Below are 19,365 nucleotides of genomic sequence, written 5' to 3' on the forward strand. Positions count from 1 at the left end.
CTCTCTGCCCTTACTTTACCTCCTCTTCTCCTTTCTTGTTTCTAGTTTTTTTTTCCTCTCTGGACTTTGTTACTGCCATTTGGTTCTCCTAACTCAGCTCCTTGTCATACCTCACCTTGCTAGTCCTGGTTTGTTCTCATATATTGTCCTTCATATTTTCTGTTTCACCTTTCTATACCTTGTTCCAATCAGTTCTTTGTCTTAGCCTCCTGCTAAGGCATTCATCCTTAATTCTCTTTTCCTGACTTTTAGTAGCACTGGTCTTCCTCCTGCTAGCCTCCATTCTTTCTGTATCTTGACTGCCTTTCTTAGTACTGTTTTCTCTTCTGCCTGCTGGACCAGTACTTCCCATTTTGCAGTTTTGAAATTGCCACATTCTTCTTTTGCTTGAGCCTTAGAAATGTCTCCTGATAGCTTCACTACTTTTGGGTCTGGTGCCTGAATCTGAGGGCAGAGGTTAATTTACAGGAAAGGCCTGATCATCCCCCAAATAGAAGTATATTTGGTGGAAATTTTAAAAGGACCTAGCTACTAAAATCTAATAAACTTCTTCTGAGGATGTGTACATGAAATTCCCCATATTGCCTTTCAGAGGGTTCTGTTTGCTGGTTTTGTGGTAGCTGGCAAGGGCTTGCCTTAGTTAAAGTCCAGGTCCTACTGAAAGTCAGGATATTGTAGAGCTTTTCAGAGAAAAAATCCTGGGATGTTTAACATGGACAGAATAACTTTTTTCCAAGAAAGAGTTTTAAGGAAATTGTTGGGCTGTTTCAGCTGAAGTTTTCAACCAAAACAAATAAAAGAACTCCAGCTTGAAGTAGATGCTCAGCATTCAAAATTGCAGCCTGATGGTGTGGCAGTAAAAGACCTTGTTTACAGTTGGTTTTATCTGTGGGTGTAATCAAGCTGTCTTAATCTATAGACACTCTTCTGATAAATCTGTGTAAAAGAACTAAGCAAGCTATATGGCGTAAGACCTGGTTTTCATTTATGCCCAAGCAGAAAATGTAGGCTTCCTTGAGAAACAAATCAACATTATTTTCTCTTTGCTCAGCCTGCTGTCTGCCTGTACATCCTTTTTATTGGTTTTGCAGTTCTACTGTCTTTTTGCAGTGAAACTGTACGGGTGCTTCTCAGCTTCCTTGAGCTCAGTGGTAGTTCCATTTTGAAGTCAACCATCCTGCTTTGAAGGATGGTGCCACCTTGCTTTATTTAGGATCTGTCACAGATCTGTTCTGAATCCTCAGAAGTTTGTGTTAACGTTTACAAGGGCTTTCAGGCTTTTGGAATATGTATGACTGGTCTTGTATCTTAGAGAAATAAAGCCAAACAGAACACGCTTGCTAGAGTGTTTTTTAGGTGTGTTGAGTCATACACACTTGGTTTGTCTGAATTCCTGGAAGTGACCGTGCCTTAGCTGAGGTGAAGTACCTGTGTTGTGTTCTGAAGCAGTTCAGTGCAAGCTGAAGCATTTCTGCCTTTGCGTGTGGGTTAGAAGTTGGTCCCTGTCAGTCACTGTGCCTCCTGAAAGGCAGTTTTTGGGAAAGGGCTGGAGGCTGGAATGTGTCAAATGTCCTCGCAGCCCTGGGGTGGAACCTGGGCTCTGCCTTCTGCACCAGTGGTCGGTGTCCAATCCCACCCGGGTGAGGAGCCAGGTCTTGCCCCACTGTAGCTGAGTGCTGCGCAAGGCACACGACTTCATGAGGTGCCAGTTTGTACATATGGATGCTTTTATATAGCCTAATTCAGGCTGTCTTTTAATTTCCTTTCATAGAAAATAGTCTTTGGCAATATAGGGTGTAAGAGAGCTGAACATTTCTTGTCCATTTACATAAAAATCAAGATCAGTAGTGCCACTTAAGTAATTTTTGTATGGAAATGACTGTGGTTAACATTGTCTGTGTTTGGCTTTCATCTGTCCAAATTTATGAAGAGCCTCTGATGTCTCAAGATAACTTAGTCCTAGGGATGTCTCCATGGAAACAAGATCTTTGTTTTCTGAAATTTTATATCCTCTCCCTCTGCTCATTCCTCCCCACCTGGAGTCAGATCCTGATGGTTGCAGCACACTTGTCCCTACAACATATATCACAGGTAGTTCCACTTACAGAAGATTTTTGACTGTAAATTAGGAAAAGATTACAGTAAATTCACGAATACAAGCCGCACGGAATATAAGCCGCACTGCTGGTGTGTTGGCAACATTGTTGCCTTTGTTAATAGATAAGCCGCACCTGGAATATTAACCGCACTTTAGTTTGCAGCGAACTTTCACAAAGTCGTCATTTAGTAACACAATCGCGGGATCGCCGGGACTTACTGGCTTACTGCTGACCTCGGAAACATTGTTTCCAAGTGAAAAAAGACACACCCTTTATTTACAAGCTGAAAAAGACAGGAACAATAGTGTGGTCATTTTGCGAGCATTCCCAATGGATCTGCGTTGCCTTTAAACAGCCGCTCAGCCGCGCGGGCAGGCAGCTGAGCTCCGAGCGGAGCCACATCTCCGTGCTGGCACAGGAGCGGCCGTTGTAGCCCTCGCGGCCCGCGGGGGGGAGCGGCCGTTGTAGCCCTCGCGGCCCGCGGGGGGAGGGGCCGTTGTAGCCCTCGCAGCCGGGTGGGGGAAGCGGCCGTTGTAGCCCTCGCAGCCCGCGGGGGGAGCGGCCGTTGTAGCCCTCGCAGCCCGTGGGGGGAAGCGGCCGTTGTAGCCCTCGCAGCCGGGCGGGGGGAGCGGCCGTTTTAGCCCTCGCAGCCCGCGGGGGGAGCGGCCGTTGTAGCCCTTGCAGCCCACGGGGGGAGCGGCCGTTGTAGCCCTCTCCCTGCGAGCCGAGTGGCCGTTCTACCCCTCTCCCTGAGGGGAGAGAGGCTCCCCCAGCCCTCTCCCTGCGAGCCCAGCCAGCCCCGTAGCCGCACAAGACTGAAAACACTTTAAAAAGTACAGAGAAATATCACACACTTTTATCGAACTGCCGAGGTAACTCACCCCGATAACAACCCCCGCCCCTCAGTAACGCCGCCATCCACAGGCAGGCAATAAGCTGTTCTCTGATTGGTTCATCATCGGAACAACGGGAAACCATGGATTTCAGACTGTTTTGGCTCGGGACTGGACCAGCATGATACTAGGTAAGGGCAGATATCACATTTTTGTCCATAGATTAGCCGCACCGGAATATTGGCCGCATTTCCGGGTTTCCACCAAAATTTTAGTCTTCTTGCTGCGGCTTGTATTCGTGAAATTACTGTAACAGCAAAATAAAATGAATTTTCAGAGAACAGAAATCCTGTGTCTTCACAAGTAACATTAGAGATGAGTAACAGGCGGAACACAGAGGGTGAGACAAAAGTATGAAGCTTACAGAAGAATAATCACTTCTATTAAAAATGTTTTAGGTTTTCCCTGACTACTTTATGGAGAAAAATCTGTGGAAACAAGGACAAGTCTCAGTTCTCTTCCCTTTCTGCCACAATGAGCTGATCATAGCTCTGTGTCTGCTGACTTCATGACAAATTGTAATCTGTTATATAAAATACTTGGAACTGCTAACCAAAATCCAGGCCAGCTTTGTAATGATGAACAATTTTTGCTTTATTGGTATTCAGCTGATTTTCTACAATGTGCTGATGACATTTTTCATAGTAGTCCTTTAACAGAAACAAAAAAAAAAATACTATTAATTGGATCTGCTATTAGTATTTGCAACAAAAATGCTGACCTTAGTAAGAAATCGAGCTCCATACACAGATCAGGCATTAAGTACAAGATTTCTGGCACTTCTTCCTGATCCTTGACAATCTTCCTTTCTGATGTACTAGCTGAAGAACTGCATTCATTACCCATGTTGGGTTTCCAACAAAGAAGAAAACTCCATTCTGTTCTAACATACTGTGTATGTTTTTGATGATTGCTCTGTATATTTTTGATGATTGCTGTATTATGCAGTGATAATTCATGCTGTAGTCTAAATGTATGATTCCTGCCCTTATGATGAGAAGACGTTTTACTTATTTCCTGTGATTTGCTAATGCTGCATTTGAAATTATCTGTGGCAGGATTAAGGGTTTTACTCCCCTTTGCTAAAATCTCTCAAGTAACTTAGCCTCTTGCATGCTGTTTCCCTTTGATTCAGGCCAGAGGCATACATGTTGAAACATTAAGCATTCCGTAGCAGAGGGATGCTCTGCCAAAGCTTGGGTATCTAGAAAGCTTTTCCCTCAAGCTTTAGTTCCAGTCTCCTGCTGTCTGCTAAACTCTTCCAGCAGATTGGAACAGCAGGTAGCACTGGTTATGCTACATACTTAAGAGCGTTTTAAATTAGCACATCTTAGTTACCATTGCACTTGTCTACTTGTGAGCTCTTGGGGTGTGTTGGTGCAGGCAGGAGCTCATAAGCACCTTGCTGAATTCTCCAGGGCAGCATTGGTCAGTCATGCTCAGGTGGGGAGGGGTGCTTGGTCCTGCCCTTGAGGTGGCAGCCTTGGGTCAGCCTCTGGTGCAAGAGGTGATTGGAATAGAGCAGTGCCAAGCATTTGGGCAGGTTAAGGTGACCCTGCACTTCAGGGTGCCCAGGGGAGGAAGCTGAGTGATCTGAGGGGAGTGCTGCTTTTTCCTGTGGCTGAAGTTCGGGAGCTGCTGACTTGCATCACTTAGAGGCATAGTCTGGGAGGGGGGATGCAAGGAGTACTAGCAGTACTGCTGAATAAGTGCTGTATTGCTTAATTTGTTCTAAATAAGCAGTTCCACATAGGTGCCTCACTTCATGTGGTAGGTTTAAATAATTAACTAAACCATTTTTTAGATCATAGAAGCTTCCCATACATGATTTGTGGAAGCAGATCTCAGAACAGCATGAGTGACCAGACTGCCAGACAGTGTCACAGTGTAAACTTATCACCAAGATTTGGGGTTGCAAATAAACTGTATACACCCACACCCACACACACACACCCCTTCTCCCCCTGATCCTGGCAGGGCCTTGGGCTGGGGGTGAAAGGCAGCATCTGTACTATGAAATGCAAGGGTTGTCTGTTCAGATTGGGTAAATGTGTCCATCTTTATTGTGCTAAAGCGAAGAAGGCTGGAATAGCTGTAAGGGGGTGAGATACAGGATGTGTAGACTTGCTGTTGTCATTCTTACTGTATACAGATCATTGGCAAGACCGGGATTGCATGGTAATCCAAGCAACTTGTCTCTTGGGGTGTTCAGTTATTTTGTTTGCTAAAACGTTGGGGGTAGAAGGAATGAATCTGCTAAAAGCAAAGTATTCCTGTAAGAGGTCTTTGAATGAAAAATGTATACCCGTGAGGCAAGATTAACACATGATATATTATTCAAGTTGGTTTTTATTAAAAAAATAATAAATTGCTGTCTTCTCCTCCTTTAGATTGTTTACTAAACGAAGAGAATTTCTCAGTGAGGTGCCCCAAGCACAAGGTAAGAATCCTCTCCTGGATTAGACCTGTTTTTTTTGCTGCCCTCTTCTGGTTTCTAAATTTGTATTAGTAATTTTATTACCTGGATAATGTCTGTAGTCAGAGATGCTTTTAGCTCAGTTATTCTCTGATATATGCTTGTGGTATATTCTGGGGGCACGCATAAACTCAAGAAGAATACCAAGTTTAAGAAGATAAAATTTTTGTTCCATCTGCTCAGTGCTTCTTTAGATCCTCAATGACTTCAGAAAGCTCAGCTTCATTTCCTGCATTCTGTGATAGGATCAGTATGTTGCTCGCTATGCCTGTTTGAATGTTGCATTAAACTGTAGGTTTTTTTCCTTGGATTTACTGTGGATGCAAGGAGGAACAAAAATGACTTTATGAAAAAGTTCTCCTGGTTTTTGGAAACATCTTGTTCCAGTTTACCAGTTGTAACTGGACTGAGTCCAACAACTCAGCCCTCAGTGGATCTGTGGGGTTGTTCTGTACATCTTTGGTTTGAGAAGACTCCTATGCTGCTTCTGCCCAAGGTCTGGGCATCCTTAATAATTGTCCCCAGAGCCTACAAACACAGTGGTGCAAAGAGCTGTCTGTATGGAAAGAGGACACGAGGTAGACAGTACATATTCTCTTGTAACCATTAGTAATGGAATGCAGTGCTGGGGAATACCCTTCCCAGCCCTTAGGGGAGGATACATCCCTGGGAGGTTGTAGATACCAGTCTTCCAGTTTTAAATGGTCAGAAAGTATCCAGAAAAACAACTGTTTTTGTTGCCAGCTGAATACAACAGGAATTGGGCAAGAGCTTGGATGAAAAGGAAATGGTAATGGGGAAGTATTGTATTGCTTTCTAGCAGGGATTAGTCTCCATCTAGTTCTTGTCTGCAGATCCCTGCCTAGAATTAGACTGACATCTGGTGGTCTTTTGTTTTCACAGATTATTCTTAATCTGTCTTTTGTAAACATACAGGAATTAGCCTCCTGTTCCTTTCTGGATGTTCTACCACAAAGTGATGTATTTATACACACATATTTAAAATGCGCTGGAAGATTCAGTGCACATTCAGGCTCTTATCCAGAATTGGCCTACTTTTCATTATATAAAAGAAAATAAATTATTCTGCACAGCTGTGGAATAATGTTGACAATGTACAGCAAGCTTAAATTAATGCATTAATGCTACAAGAACCTGCAGATCTTGCCAAACAAAACCAGGAAGGATGAGCTCCCCTTATTGTGTAACTTAACTGCCTAAGTGCCTCCCTCTGCTCAACTTTGGATACTTGACTAAAGGTAATTGGAGCGTGTCCTAGTTTTGGATGGGCTAGTTATTTTCTTCTTGGTACTTAGTTGCCAACTGGGCTTAAACAATGACAGAGGGTTGTGCATTTGAAGGCTGTTTTATTTTTACTGCCTGTTGCCTGAAGTATTCCAGGAAAATATAGTGTTACATAGATGGCTTGGGTCACTTCTGCTCTGTGAGCACTTTGCAGTGATGGTGCTCAAACCATGAAAGGAAAGAACTGATTTAGATTCAGGCAAAGAATCCAACTTTCCAGAGAAAATTCTGAGAAGGCACATAGATTTTTAAAGTAATCTTGCAGGATGGGAGGGGGACAACTGCCAATTAAGTTCATAATAGTACTTCATGAGGTAATAAAATTTTGAATTCTATTCAGAACTATCCCACTGCAGATTAGTTTCTTCATTGTGTCAAAACCAGAAATTCAACACCAGCAGCCTCTCTTTGACACTGAAGTTTGTTGACTTTTGCTTCATAAAAATACAGATAATTTGTTTGAAGCCAAGTAGAGTTTTCTTTGCTTTATCTGTCCTCACTGCGTGTTTCACTAATCATTACCGGTTTCTTCCCAGTAGTTCTGCAGGGCAGAATATAAGCTCACTCTGCTCCTTTCATTGTAGTGGCTGGAAAGGGAAATTCCAGGCAGTGACAATGCAGGAACAGAAAGACTTAAAACCATTGCTCTAGAATGATTGGAGAACAAATTGCATCAATTTTTTTGCATGATACGAGTATGAGCAGTTGAGAGGAAGAAAGACTTTCAGTTAGTCTTTTGAAAGAGATGCTTTTAGGTAACACCAGCTTAGCACTATTAGTGAATTAGTAACTGTCTCATTGCTCACTCTGCTGTTCTGTAGCTAATGGGTGGAAGAGCTAACTTTATAAATCTCCAACATTAAGTCCCCCAGTACAGGGCCTCTTACCCTTTGGCAGTCCGTGCTTCACACCAGTAAATACACTTCATCATGGTAAGCAGCTCCTGGAGAGCAAAGGTGCTTCTTGCCTCATTAACTGTGCTTGACACTTAAGGCACAAGCAAGCTAAGTCCAGAGGGACTGGTCCTGCCTTTCCAGTGTGCTCCCCAGTGAGTTTTTCCATTTCCTTCTGTCAGGATTGATGCTTCAACCATCCATGTCCTGAATGTGCTACTTATGCAAAATACTAGCTTTTATCACAGGTAAAATGCTGTCTGAAAACTATAATTTTTTGAAGGGTTTCTCTCACAGATGCAACCAGCTTCTGTCTGCATCACAGCAAGTGAGGTTGCAACAGACCTGATGAGGATGCTGAGCCATGGAGAGGCTACAAATGGGATGGGATACCTCACCTTTTGGTGGCTCAGCCATCTTAGATTGCCTTAAGCCATCTGTTTGGGCAATTTTAAAGTGATGCTTCTCAGTTTGTTCTGCCTTTTTATGTTAAATTCTGTGTTTCTTAATTTTAACCAGGCTTTCATATCTCAGCCTCTACTTTTGTGGAATTGCCTGCTTTTGTCTCAGAGAAAACTCTGTCTGAAAAGTCTATTTCTGGCTCCAATACTGACTTCTCTTTCTCTCTCTCTCTCCCTCTCTCTCTCTCTCACTTTCTGTATGTTCCCTTTCCCTACCCCTGTCTTCTGTTTCTCCCACATTTTCTTTTTCCTCCTCTGTTTGGCTTGCTGGTTCGTCAGCCCCTCCTTCCTTGCTCTCTTCCCTCCTTGCAGAACAAGATGGTGAAAGGCAGCCTCAGCACAGAGCAGTCGGAGCGGGGGTGAGGGGGGAAGTGTACTCCTGGGAATGGATATAAAAGCAAGCACAGGTGAGTGGGGGAGAGCTTCCAGTTCCACCTGCTGCCTTACATCCAGTGCTTTCCCCATTTCTGTGAGAAATCAAGGTGCTTTTGTATATATTCAGAAAATCTGTAATATTTTTTCTCTGCTACCATCCTGTTCAGTTTTTTGTATTTCTGCAGCAGTTCCTTCTGTTAAACAGTGAAAGGCAAAGCTTGTTAGCTGTTACAACTGCCTGATTTCTCTCTCAGCTAAACCAGTGGCAGAAATCTCCTTTTATATCACGTCCTTAAGGATCTGAAGGGTTTTTTTCTGTGAGTCTCAGAGTAGTTAATAGTAAGCTTGTGTATAAATAAAGTCATCAAACTACCTTAAATTCTATATGTAAGGAATAAATAATATTGATGAGTTCAGGATTATTGTAATCTAGGATTCCCATTTTCTGGAAATGCAGATAGATCCAGGGATAAGTAAATTAGTCTTAGCAGGAGGCCACTGTTTCTTCTAGACCAGCTTTTTTCTCTATTTTGAAAACAAGCATAGGGCATAGAAGGTAGAACTGTATCCAGAAATGGTCACAATCCCATAACTTTGTAAGGTGCCCCAAGTTCCTCACTACACTTCCTTCCTGCCTCCTCCTTTGTCTGCTCAGTGTTCCTACAGCCAGGTGTGAACTTGGTGGGGAATTCAGTTTGTCTGAAACAGCTTTTTGCCATGTCAGCATCATAGTCATTTTCCTAAGCTGGTTCACTGTGTGGCTGGGAAAATACACTGGCACAAGGAGGGAGTAGCACTGAGGTGGGAGTTAGCACCCAGGGAATGGGATGAGATTGGCATTTCTTATTTAATTGCAAGTGCATTGCAGTTCAAAGGCAACAGGGTGGATTAAAATGAAGTAAGTGTTTGGTTTCAAATTAATATTCGTTGGTACCCTTTCCATGAAACTGCAGCCCAAGAAAGTCCCTTGCTTTCGTTTCACTTCTAAGTTGCATTTCTTACTCAAGCTATTTGCTTCTCTGTCTTTCTTGCAATCATGCAGGGAAAGTTGCTCTTTCACGTCAGTCCTTGGAACTGCTGATGGTAATCCCCTTCCCTCATTGCTATTCCCTTGCTTCCTAGGCACATCCCTAACTTAAAATCTTTCCTGTTTTTCAAGTAAAGTAATTCTGAAGTACTTCTAATGGTGTTTTGGTGAAGGGTGAGAGGTTAACTGGAAGATTGTGGGGTTTTGGTGCAGTAGCAGAAGACAGGTAGTGTCCCATATAAAAACTTTTTGTAGACTGACTGCTGACTTAGTTTGGCTCTGCTGTGTTCTGTGACTTTTCATTTTTAATAGCATTCATTCTTGGCTTTGGAGTGTTGTTTTAATAGTTACCATGTAAACAGTATTTAACAGTATTCAGTGTTTGAGTAGCTTTCTCCTTCTGTGGTAAAGGTCACTGGGATTCCTTTAAGCTTTTCTCTTTTCCTTAAAGTGTAACAGGCAATGTAATTCATAACGAGAGTCCCACAGCCAAGGTGTCTCTTCTGGCTCTTTAGGAAAGTCTGATGATTTTTGGGCCATTCCTTTAAGGTACTGGTGAACATTACTGTGTGCCAGAGACCTTTACACAGGTTTTTTTCCCCCTGCATTATTTTCCAGTGCTAGTTCTTTTATACATCGTAGGAATGACTTAAGACCTTGCAGGCTGTGAAATCTCTGCACTGTATTCACTGTGTGCTCTAGAGAACTCTCTAAGGCATCATTTCTTTCCAAGTCCACTTTTGCTTCAAATAGTTCTTACCAGAAGGTTCTGTTTAGCCACTCTCTTTCAATGTTCAGAATGTCTTAAAAATTAAGTTCTCCAATTCCAATCTGATCTTGCATTCCAAAATAAAAGCCATACAAATCTAAAAGATCGGATTATAACAAAAAATTGTTTTTGTTGTATTACTGTGGTAATTAAAGAACTTCAGGGAAATTCTGTAGTAGTCCAGGTAGTACTGGAACTGCACTTCTGCTGGCCTTAGTGTAAGATACGGTGGATACTCAGTTGTGAGATTATTGGGCTGTTTTAGTCCTGGTTCGCTCCCAGGCCTAACAAGTTAAGAAAAGTCCTGCACGTTGGATAACATCCAGGCAAGTCAGTGTATTCTGTCTTTGTTGCTTCTCTCTCCCTGAGCCAGTTGCCTCTAGAACATTTGGATCAAGTCCAGATCTGGAGAGTGACTGTGAGAGCAAGTCTGGTGCTCTGGATCTTGTCCAGGAATGAGGCAGGACTCTCTCTCTCTGTGTTGAGTCTGTTTCTTCCCTGAGCCAGTGCCTAATGCTCTGGACCAATTCCAGGCATGGGCAAGCTGCAGTTGTACAGGAGCCAGAGACAGCAACACGGCCTTGACACTCCTTCAGCAAGGGCTCGCAGTTGTGCAGTAATGAAACCACAAAGGGCAGCTGCCTGAACTCTCTAGGAACCTCCCCCTTTCCTCTTCAGCTGGTGCTCCGTGACGTTACCCGTCTGGTTTTTGTATGTTCTTGTCTGACTCTTTACTCACTCTCAGCCTGGCACCCCTGGATGGGGGATATTTGCAGCCAAGAGTTGGGCTTGCTGGGATGTAATCTAATTGGTGTGCTGATGATCAGAGCAGCATTGACTTCTCATCACACTTAGTTAGGGCTCCTGCAGTTTAATTGCCAGCTATGAACGAACAAGGGTGTTACTTTGCTCCCAGGCACACCTCTAATTCCGTTAACTGCTTTCCATATGCATCACTTATGGTGCAAGGTTTTTTTTCCTTTTCCCAAGCTCACTAGCTGGTAGGAAGGGATTTATCCAAGTCATCAAAGCAGATAACTTACAAATAACTTGCTGTTGGGCTCACTTGTGTTATGGGAAAAGGGAAGAAAGGAATACATTATTTCAAGCTTTGCTTTCTCTCTGTGCAGATTAAGAATGAGAACTGTAACTTAGAGAAATTAAATTTTAACTTTATAGTGTCTCTTTTGAACTGAGCCTCCACCAGCTTAGCTAACTCGTGAGGTTTTCTCACCTCAGAGAATTTCTGGACAGGGAGAACATGTGCCAAGCACCTAGACGTTTCCACATTTGTCTTGAAAGACACCACAAGCTTAGTCCTTCCATGAACTGTCTCTGTAATATGAAAATTAGATCAAAAAAGCAGCAGAAAGAAATATCACCTGCCCTTCAATTAGTTGAACCACATACAACTTTACCTTTAGCTGGTGAAATCTGGCCATTTCCCAGGTTTGGTTCTTGGGCTCCTGTAATTTCGATACTAGTTTCACTACCTGCTACATCTTCACTGGAAACCACCATTGGATTGTAGCAGCATGACCCAGAGGGAAACATTTCGGTGCAGTCCCTCATGGCATCCCAGGAGCTGTCACCATGTTGGGATATGCTTGGCCTCTCTGTTTCCCATTCTCATGGTCAATGTGAGGAGCAGACATGAGGTGAGTGAGCTCCTGCCTGGCTGCTGCAGGTGGAGGTTCTGTGAGAGCGCCATGCCATTGTGGCATGGATCATCCTGTCATCCCAGACCTTCTTCCCAACTGGGCTTGTTCAATTTTTTTGTTGTTGTTTGTTAAACTAAGACTGTTTATCACCTAGATCAGCTTTTATGAACTACTTGCCATTGTGTATATCTGTTTTTAGTCCACAAAGCTGGAGAGCTCTTGGTGTTGGCTGCTGTGGTAGGCTGCTGAGTGGGTTTTTCCAAAGCCTGAGGGGCCTGTTTATAAATGGAGGGAAGGAACCATACCAATATTATTTTGACTTTGTTTTTCAGGTTAGGCTGTTGAGATAAAAAGCGGTGGACATTCATGACTGAATGGAATCTCTCCCACTGTGCAGCCATGCCCCCTCTCAACGTGCCTGCCAATGCCAGCACTTCCTTCATAAATTCTTACATCACACTCAAGACTGATGACATCACAGAATCTGACCAAGGAGTCTGAACCAGCTGTTTCCATGGACACAATCTCCATAGTGACAGTGGGGAGGGGAGGGGGAAAAGGAAACAGGTGGGGGGAATTAAAGAGGGAGGGATAAATATATATATATATAAAGATCTATTTTTTAGTCTTGAAAGACTTTGTTTTAAATGAAAGGTGCGCTATATCCCTTTTGATGCTTTTGATTAAAATTTTTAAAACCCCATATAAATTAAAAAAGAAACCTATAGCTAAAGTAAATATTAAATCCAAAATTAAAGCAAGGCATGTGGAGCCTAACATTTTGTGGGAAAGAATAGCAAAACTGGAGTACTCCAAACAGGACTTGTCTCTGTTCCTCTTGCTTTCTTTCTCACAACATCTGATGAAATTCAGTTTTGAAAGGCAAATAAAATACTGATAAATTGTAGGATGTGGGAGGAAGCCTTGGATGGTTGCAGGTAATTTGGTGTCAGTAGTTGTGTCTGGGGTTAGGGAGGTTTCCATTTTTGAGAAACACTATTAACAATGTAAGCGTGAACAACATCTGCAGACTCTTGGGTCGTGAGACTCATGAAGTAAGAGGTGGCTACTGCTTGCTAGGTCCCATACACCTTGCTGGTGTGGGACCCTCTGTGCCATGCAGGGGAAGGGAGTATCTGCCCTGTGTGGCAACAATGTGACCCCCAGATCATTCCAAGAAGCTGCCTTCAGTTTGGAAGGCAGGGGAGAGGAAGACATGCTTTACCTGCCAGATTGGGGAACAAGAGGAAGTCTGAATGTTGGTGGAGTCAATGTATCTTCAAACTGATTGGGGTAAATCCACTTGGCCCTTTTTTTTTATTTTATGTTTTTGCTTTTCCTAAGGAAGGAAGAGGGAATGTTAGTGTAACAACCTACACTATATGGTTATTCGGGGTCGTTCTTTTCTTTTTTTTCTTTTTCTTACCTTTTTTTTTTTTTTTTTTTTTTGCTAAATTATGCAATTTTAAAACATTTGAGTTTTAGGAACAACAACAAAATCATTTTTTCTTGTTAAGGCCTTAAGAAAGGGGTTAGTGCATCTTTCAGGGGTCACTCTGCCATGGGAATAAAAATAGCTGTTTCACAAACAGTTTTATATAAAAAAAGCTTAAAAAAACCAAAAAAACTAATAAACTTCATTTTAACCTTGTCTCCTTTTGTTTTGTGCGAACTTGATTTGTTTAAAAGGACAGAGACAGTACTATCTGCTGCTTTTTGATTTCTTTGCCTTCATCGGTTCTGCCTTCAGTGATGACCTTCTGAACTGGCCCAGCAAGAGGAAGACCACAAAGGCTTTGCAAAACTAAAGCTTAGGATTTGTTTGATGTTCAGAATTAACAAGCCAATGACTGGATGAATTTTCTGTTCGTGTGAGTTGGTGGTGTTTCACCGGGTCACTGACTTCTTTCACTCATAGGATGGTAGCGTATCCTAGCGATATCAAACAGCGTGGTGTTTACTGGGAAGCCACTAGAGATAGGGATCTAACCAGCATGACATGGATGAAAAAAATGGGGTTGATATTGCGGGGAGGGAAGAACTATTTTAAAAGTTATGTACTGGATGCTTGCTCAACTACTCACATTTTGGAGTATTCAGCACATAAAAATAAAATCTATGATAGCTCATATTAAGATATCTATTTTAACTCTATTTTTAAAAGATCAATTTAAAGATTTGGGAGATAATTTGGCAGTTATTTATTTCTAGAAGTTGCTACTCTCACTCATAAATATTTGGAAAGAAAGGGCAGCCTTCTGCTTACTCCTTTCCCAGTAGCAGCTACTGAAGTTAGTATGTCCTTTACATTAAGAAATAGACCTGTTGTGATAAATGTCACTAATGTGTCATGAATTGGTGCTGAAAATATTTAACTGCTGGTGTAGTCAGAAAAAAGTCATTTTTAGCATAGTTAATGTGATTGAGTAAATGACTTCTTTTCAACTGAATAAAAATTGTTTTTTTTTCATAGTGTCTGTTCTATTCTACCTATTAAAAAAAAAACAAGAGCTCCTGTTATTGCATTGCTTAGTTGATGAAGAGTCAACTCTGTATGTAGCACTGTGACAGCAGAACAGTGTGTCCTGGAACTGCTGAATTTGACACTTTCACTTTGGCTCTTCAGGGTGGTGTCACAGCAGAGGCAGAAGGTTTTTGGGTAGCTGGGAGGGAGCCTTGGAGGCTTTCCATGTGGGAGCTTGTGGAGAGTATGGAGATTCACTATTTCCTCGTGCACCATGGTTGGAAGTAGTGGGAGTTGTGCACAGCAAATAAATGGTACCATAGTCGACTCCATGGGAATATTTCTCAGTGGGAAGTGCTTAAAATCCTTCAACTCAGCTGAGGCTTAACCCCTCTGTGCTGTGATCAGAGGTGAGGGGTGCTCTCCAGTAGAGCAAGATTGTGTTCGGTGGTCAATCTTTACAAAAACCAGAGCTGTCGTCGTTCTAAAACAGAGCCAGGAGGAATTGAAACAATGTGTAAGGGCTTCCTGGGAGAACTTGGAAATGATCCATGAGAGTCATAACATCCTGTTGGAAATAAAAATTTCTTTTGGCTGAGAAAATACAAAATGCTGAGTGGATTTTGAAGGCTGTTGTACAAAACATTTACCTGCACCATCCTGCAAAAGCAGTTAACAGCTTGACATCATGGATACCCCAAACTGGAAAGAAAGAAAAGGTTTGGAAGTCTTGGCTAATTTAGGATTTGTGGAGCAGAAATGACCTGCAGCAAAGCCTTAAAACCTTAAAAGAGATTGTGTATAGATGAGAGTGAGTGGCCTGGCACCCTCTTGGGAATTACCTGTTTGGATGAGGAATGAACTAACAAGAGCTTGGATAAGGCAGCTCGTTTTCAAAGTGTTTCTCTGTGCTGACTCCCACCGGGATCTCTTCAAAGAGACTTGTACCAGTGTGTGGGAATTGGATGTGATGGTTTAACAGCATTTCCAAGCTAACCAGAGTGAGTCAACGCTGCTGCACAGGGTCGAAGAAAAAGATGTTTTCCCATCAAAAATATGGAATGGATGTTTGTTGACATGAGAAGGATAAAGGGAGTCCTGCAGGAGCTGATGGAGACTCTGGGATGTGTACAGAGCAGATCTCAATACCAGGAGCTGCCCATCGATAAATACGTTGTGTGTATTTATTGCATTTGAAATCCATCCTTGGAAATCTGAGGCACGGATCAATGTGGATCATGCAGCATAGGAGAAAGCCATCTCAGCTGCTGCTGCAGAAGGCAGTGGCCAACCTCACTAATCTGTACCACAGAGGTATGAGAAGGAATTTTACTTGGGGTTATGACATTCTTGAACCTTTTGAATTGCTTGGCACAAGACAAACTTATGATGTTTAATAGTATTGCAGCTGAAAACATTCAGTGGTTCAGGGTGCAGTATCTGCTAAAGAATGGTGTACATCTAGTTAATGGAGTCCAGGTAATGGCAAGCTGAAGAAATACATTTTTGCTGAGACATGCATTTAAAAAAACAAAAATTTATTGCGATACAGGCAATTGAATGACAGCTCTGGTATTTTGACTATTTAATGTACAGTGATAAAAATGTATATTAGGAAAGATAATACCTTATACTGCCACAGTTAAAGGGGGAACATTTGGGGCCTAACCTGAATATAAACTTTATAAATTGTCATGCCCATTGACTGAGTTATTATGTCAGAAATTACCTGTGCTGTCCTGAGTGCAGTGGGTGTCCTGGATGTGACAGAAAAATTTGGTAGAGGGACACAGCATTGGTTTGTCTGATCTAGTCCCTGATTTACCAGAATGACTGAAAGAAGCAGTCCTCTATCTCAAAATAAAGAAAATTAAGTGTAAATATCATACTTTTGGAAGTAGAACAGGGTATATAGATGGTTAAGGATTATTAATTCATCATTTCTCTGGATTTTTTAATTATTAAAAGCTATGTGAAAAGAACAGAGTACAGGTAATCCTGGTTCAGTTACAGATCTAGAAAACACAAAGATGTGGTTTTACTGACTTGGCTATGAGATGCCAAGAGTAATTGCAATCTTAGCATTGGGTTAGAAATCCCTGATGTGAAACAGGATGAAATTCTGACTGTGAAATATTTCCAACAAACAAGTTTTTTGTTTGTTTTTAGGTTTGTTTTTTTTTAAGATGGAACTCTGGCAGCATATTATGAGTCAGAGAATTTAGTCAATAAAGGTAGAGTGCAAAAGTAATTATAGAAAATTCTGGGAGACTGGTAACACTGGTACTTTCTCCTGGCATTGCTACAGGCCAGAGAGCTTTGCTAATGCACGTCACTGAAAAATGGGCTTCATACGAATATCAGGCACCATGAGCTCCCCACCTGACCTGTGCTATTCAGCCAGAAATTATTATGAAAAGCTTTGAAGGAGAGAATGAGATTTATCTTTAGAGTGCAAAGGCCAGTGAAATAGTTGCTGTCATTGTCCCTACATGTGATTGTTTAATTATTTTCTCTGTCTGTACTTCTGGTGGAATCCAAAGGGTTTACTCTGTCATCCAGCTGGGAAGTGAAGAGGATGCTGCTTACAGAATCTTTTTGTAGGATTTAATTTCTGAAGTAGATCCCACTTCCGATTTAGTGTGTTTTCCTGTTTAGTGTGTTTAGCTTGAACTGGAAGGAAAACATTGCTTGTTTGTTGGCTTCTTCCACAGGGCAATACCAAGAGCTGAGATTGCTTCTCTTCCTTCTTCATCCCCCAGAGGTTTCTTGCAATTTATTGCTTAAGTCAGTTTTAAGACTGCGATTTCAAGGTTTTGACCTTACCTGGCCAGCTTTAGAGATGCTGATACTTCATAGCAGCCCCAGAGAGACTTAACTCCCATCTAAATAATTTGAAAAAGAAAAATAGTCTTCTAGCTCATAGCAAATCCCCTGTGAAAGAAATGTTCCCCTCTAGCTGGGGTTCAGGATTCAGACTGACATGTTCTCCTCTGCATGATAAAACCTGCTTGCATGTGCTACTGAACATGAGCATGGCCACATTACCTGCAAATACCACCTGTATTACTTTAGGGTTTGCTGACAGCCAAACTTGGAGTTCACAGTAAGTTTGGAAGTTGGTGCTGTATCTCTTCTGGCTTTGAAATACAGCATGGCACTGGTTTTCTGAGTTTATTGAAATTGCTTATTTTCAGTGCCACATCTTTTAGTGGGGAGCAGCAAAGAATGGCAGAGGAGTTGTTGGAGAAAGAGCTGGGAAGTGTTTACACTAAAAATAAAAATAGTGGTGTAAGGATAAATTTGCAGTGTATAGTGAGAGTCCTCTGAGCTGAAGCCAGTTCATCAAAGGAATGTCACCACTTCTCATGGTTTTATTAAAAAATGAAAGTCTGTACACTTCACAGCATTTCTGTGACAAAAACTTGATTGGATTTTCACCCAAGTTCTTGCCTACCTGAACTGGGTTCCCTCTCAGAAGAGAAATGGAATTATTAGATACTTAAAAATTGTAGATTATTTTGAGAACATTACTTTGAAGGCTGTTGGAATTAAAACAACCTGGATTATAAGTCATAACAATATCTACTTCTTGTGTACTTTTTCATCACCTTGGAGTTAAAGTAACTTGCACAGATCTCACGGTTCACGTTGGTAGTCAGAAGAAATACAGAAAAGGGGAGAGATTGCTGTTTAGTGTTGTAGTGTGAAATTCAGAATTGGCAGGTAGCAATAGATTTCAAAGAGGCAAGAAAGCACCGTGTTGTAAGCAGAACAAGGACCAATTTAATGTAACGCCCCTGGGTTTTGTAATGTTTTGCTGCTTTGGAAACCGAGGTGAGGAGGTCACTGTGTAAAGTGGATGTTGCAGTCTCTCTGTTCACCTGGTGTCCTGCTGTGGCTGAAACTTCTGAGGAGGAATCACTGCCTGTACAGGTGATAGATGGCAAAAATACAAGTGCCCATTTGGGAATGATGCCAAAGAGCTGCACTCCAGAGCAAAATAAGCCAAGCTTCTGTAATACTGCTGATGGAGACTTCCTGCACCCAAAAGCAGAGGCCATACAGAATGGCCCAGTTTTGTAGCATCTAAGCAGATTTCCAGGGTTGTGTTTGATTCTGCTCCAAGTGGGAATCGTTCTTGGCTTTACATGACAGGAAAATGTGCCAGGAGAAGAAACAGTTTCCAGAGCTGTGAGATGGAAGTGGGCATTTGCAGCCTTAAAGAGGAGGACATCGAGGCTTGCAGTCCTCATGGCTGACTCCAGCTGTTTTTACTAAAACCAGCAGCATCATTTGCCACAGGAACACAAAAGACTTGGAAAAGATGCTGTTACAGCAGAAGTGTAAACATTCCTTATGACAAATGTGAAAGATGGACTTGGCAAACATCAGGTTTGTGGTCTGCTACTTTAGAAGAGGGAAAGAAGGTGCATATTTTTAACTCTGTGGAGTTGTTGCTGTCTAGAAGATTAATGGATTAGAAGATGTACAAAATATTATTAGGGACACTACTAATCAGCAAGAGTGACTGTAAGACTGCCAGTAACTGAGACAAATTCTGCTTTGGAGCATGGCCCATTGGCCTCAACCACTGCCCACCACCCACACTGGATGGATTCACCCCTGAGCTGAGCACGGCAGTTTTATAATCCAGAATTCCTCTTGAAAATAAGGAGAGGTGAGAAAACCTTTTACAAGTGGCCCAGTCATGTGAAAGAGTCATGGAGAAATAACAGGTCAGTAGAAGTCGGGGAAGGTTTTTACCTGAGGTTCCTTCTAGGGAATGCTGTGCTGGGAGAGGAGCCCTGAGATCACTGGAAAGGCACTTGAGGGCCTCACTGGTGGAGGTGGCTGTTGCTGATGGCCTTTTCTGGGGAAGCTCTGTGTGTGGGAGTTTTGGAAGAACAGTCCAGGTAGGTACCATACCAAATCCATTCTG

General features: G+C 42.2%; 1 protein-coding gene across 6 annotated transcripts in view; it reads left to right on the forward strand.

Moving 5' to 3' along the window:
* The window catches only part of TCF20 (transcription factor 20), a 132,246-nt gene extending 117,817 nt beyond the window's left edge, over positions 1 to 14,429 (forward strand). For 5 of the 6 annotated variants that reach the window (XM_033057686.2, XM_033057689.2, XM_033057687.2 and 2 more), the window contains 3 exons: positions 5,383 to 5,432; positions 8,407 to 8,534; positions 12,292 to 12,377. In XM_033057686.2, coding sequence (XP_032913577.1) covers positions 5,383 to 5,432; positions 8,407 to 8,490 — 134 coding nt within the window. In that variant the 3' untranslated portion in view covers positions 8,491 to 8,534; positions 12,292 to 12,377. Of the gene's footprint in view, positions 1 to 5,382; positions 5,433 to 8,406; positions 8,535 to 12,291 lie in introns of all 6 variants that reach the window. The other variant, XM_033057691.2, reaches the window with a different exon arrangement.
* The last annotated feature ends 4,936 nt before the right edge of the window (positions 14,430 to 19,365 follow it).

The sequence above is a fragment of the Catharus ustulatus genome, chromosome 4 (assembly GCF_009819885.2).
Source record: "Catharus ustulatus isolate bCatUst1 chromosome 4, bCatUst1.pri.v2, whole genome shotgun sequence".
In the NCBI taxonomy this organism is placed as follows: domain Eukaryota; kingdom Metazoa; phylum Chordata; class Aves; order Passeriformes; family Turdidae; genus Catharus; species Catharus ustulatus.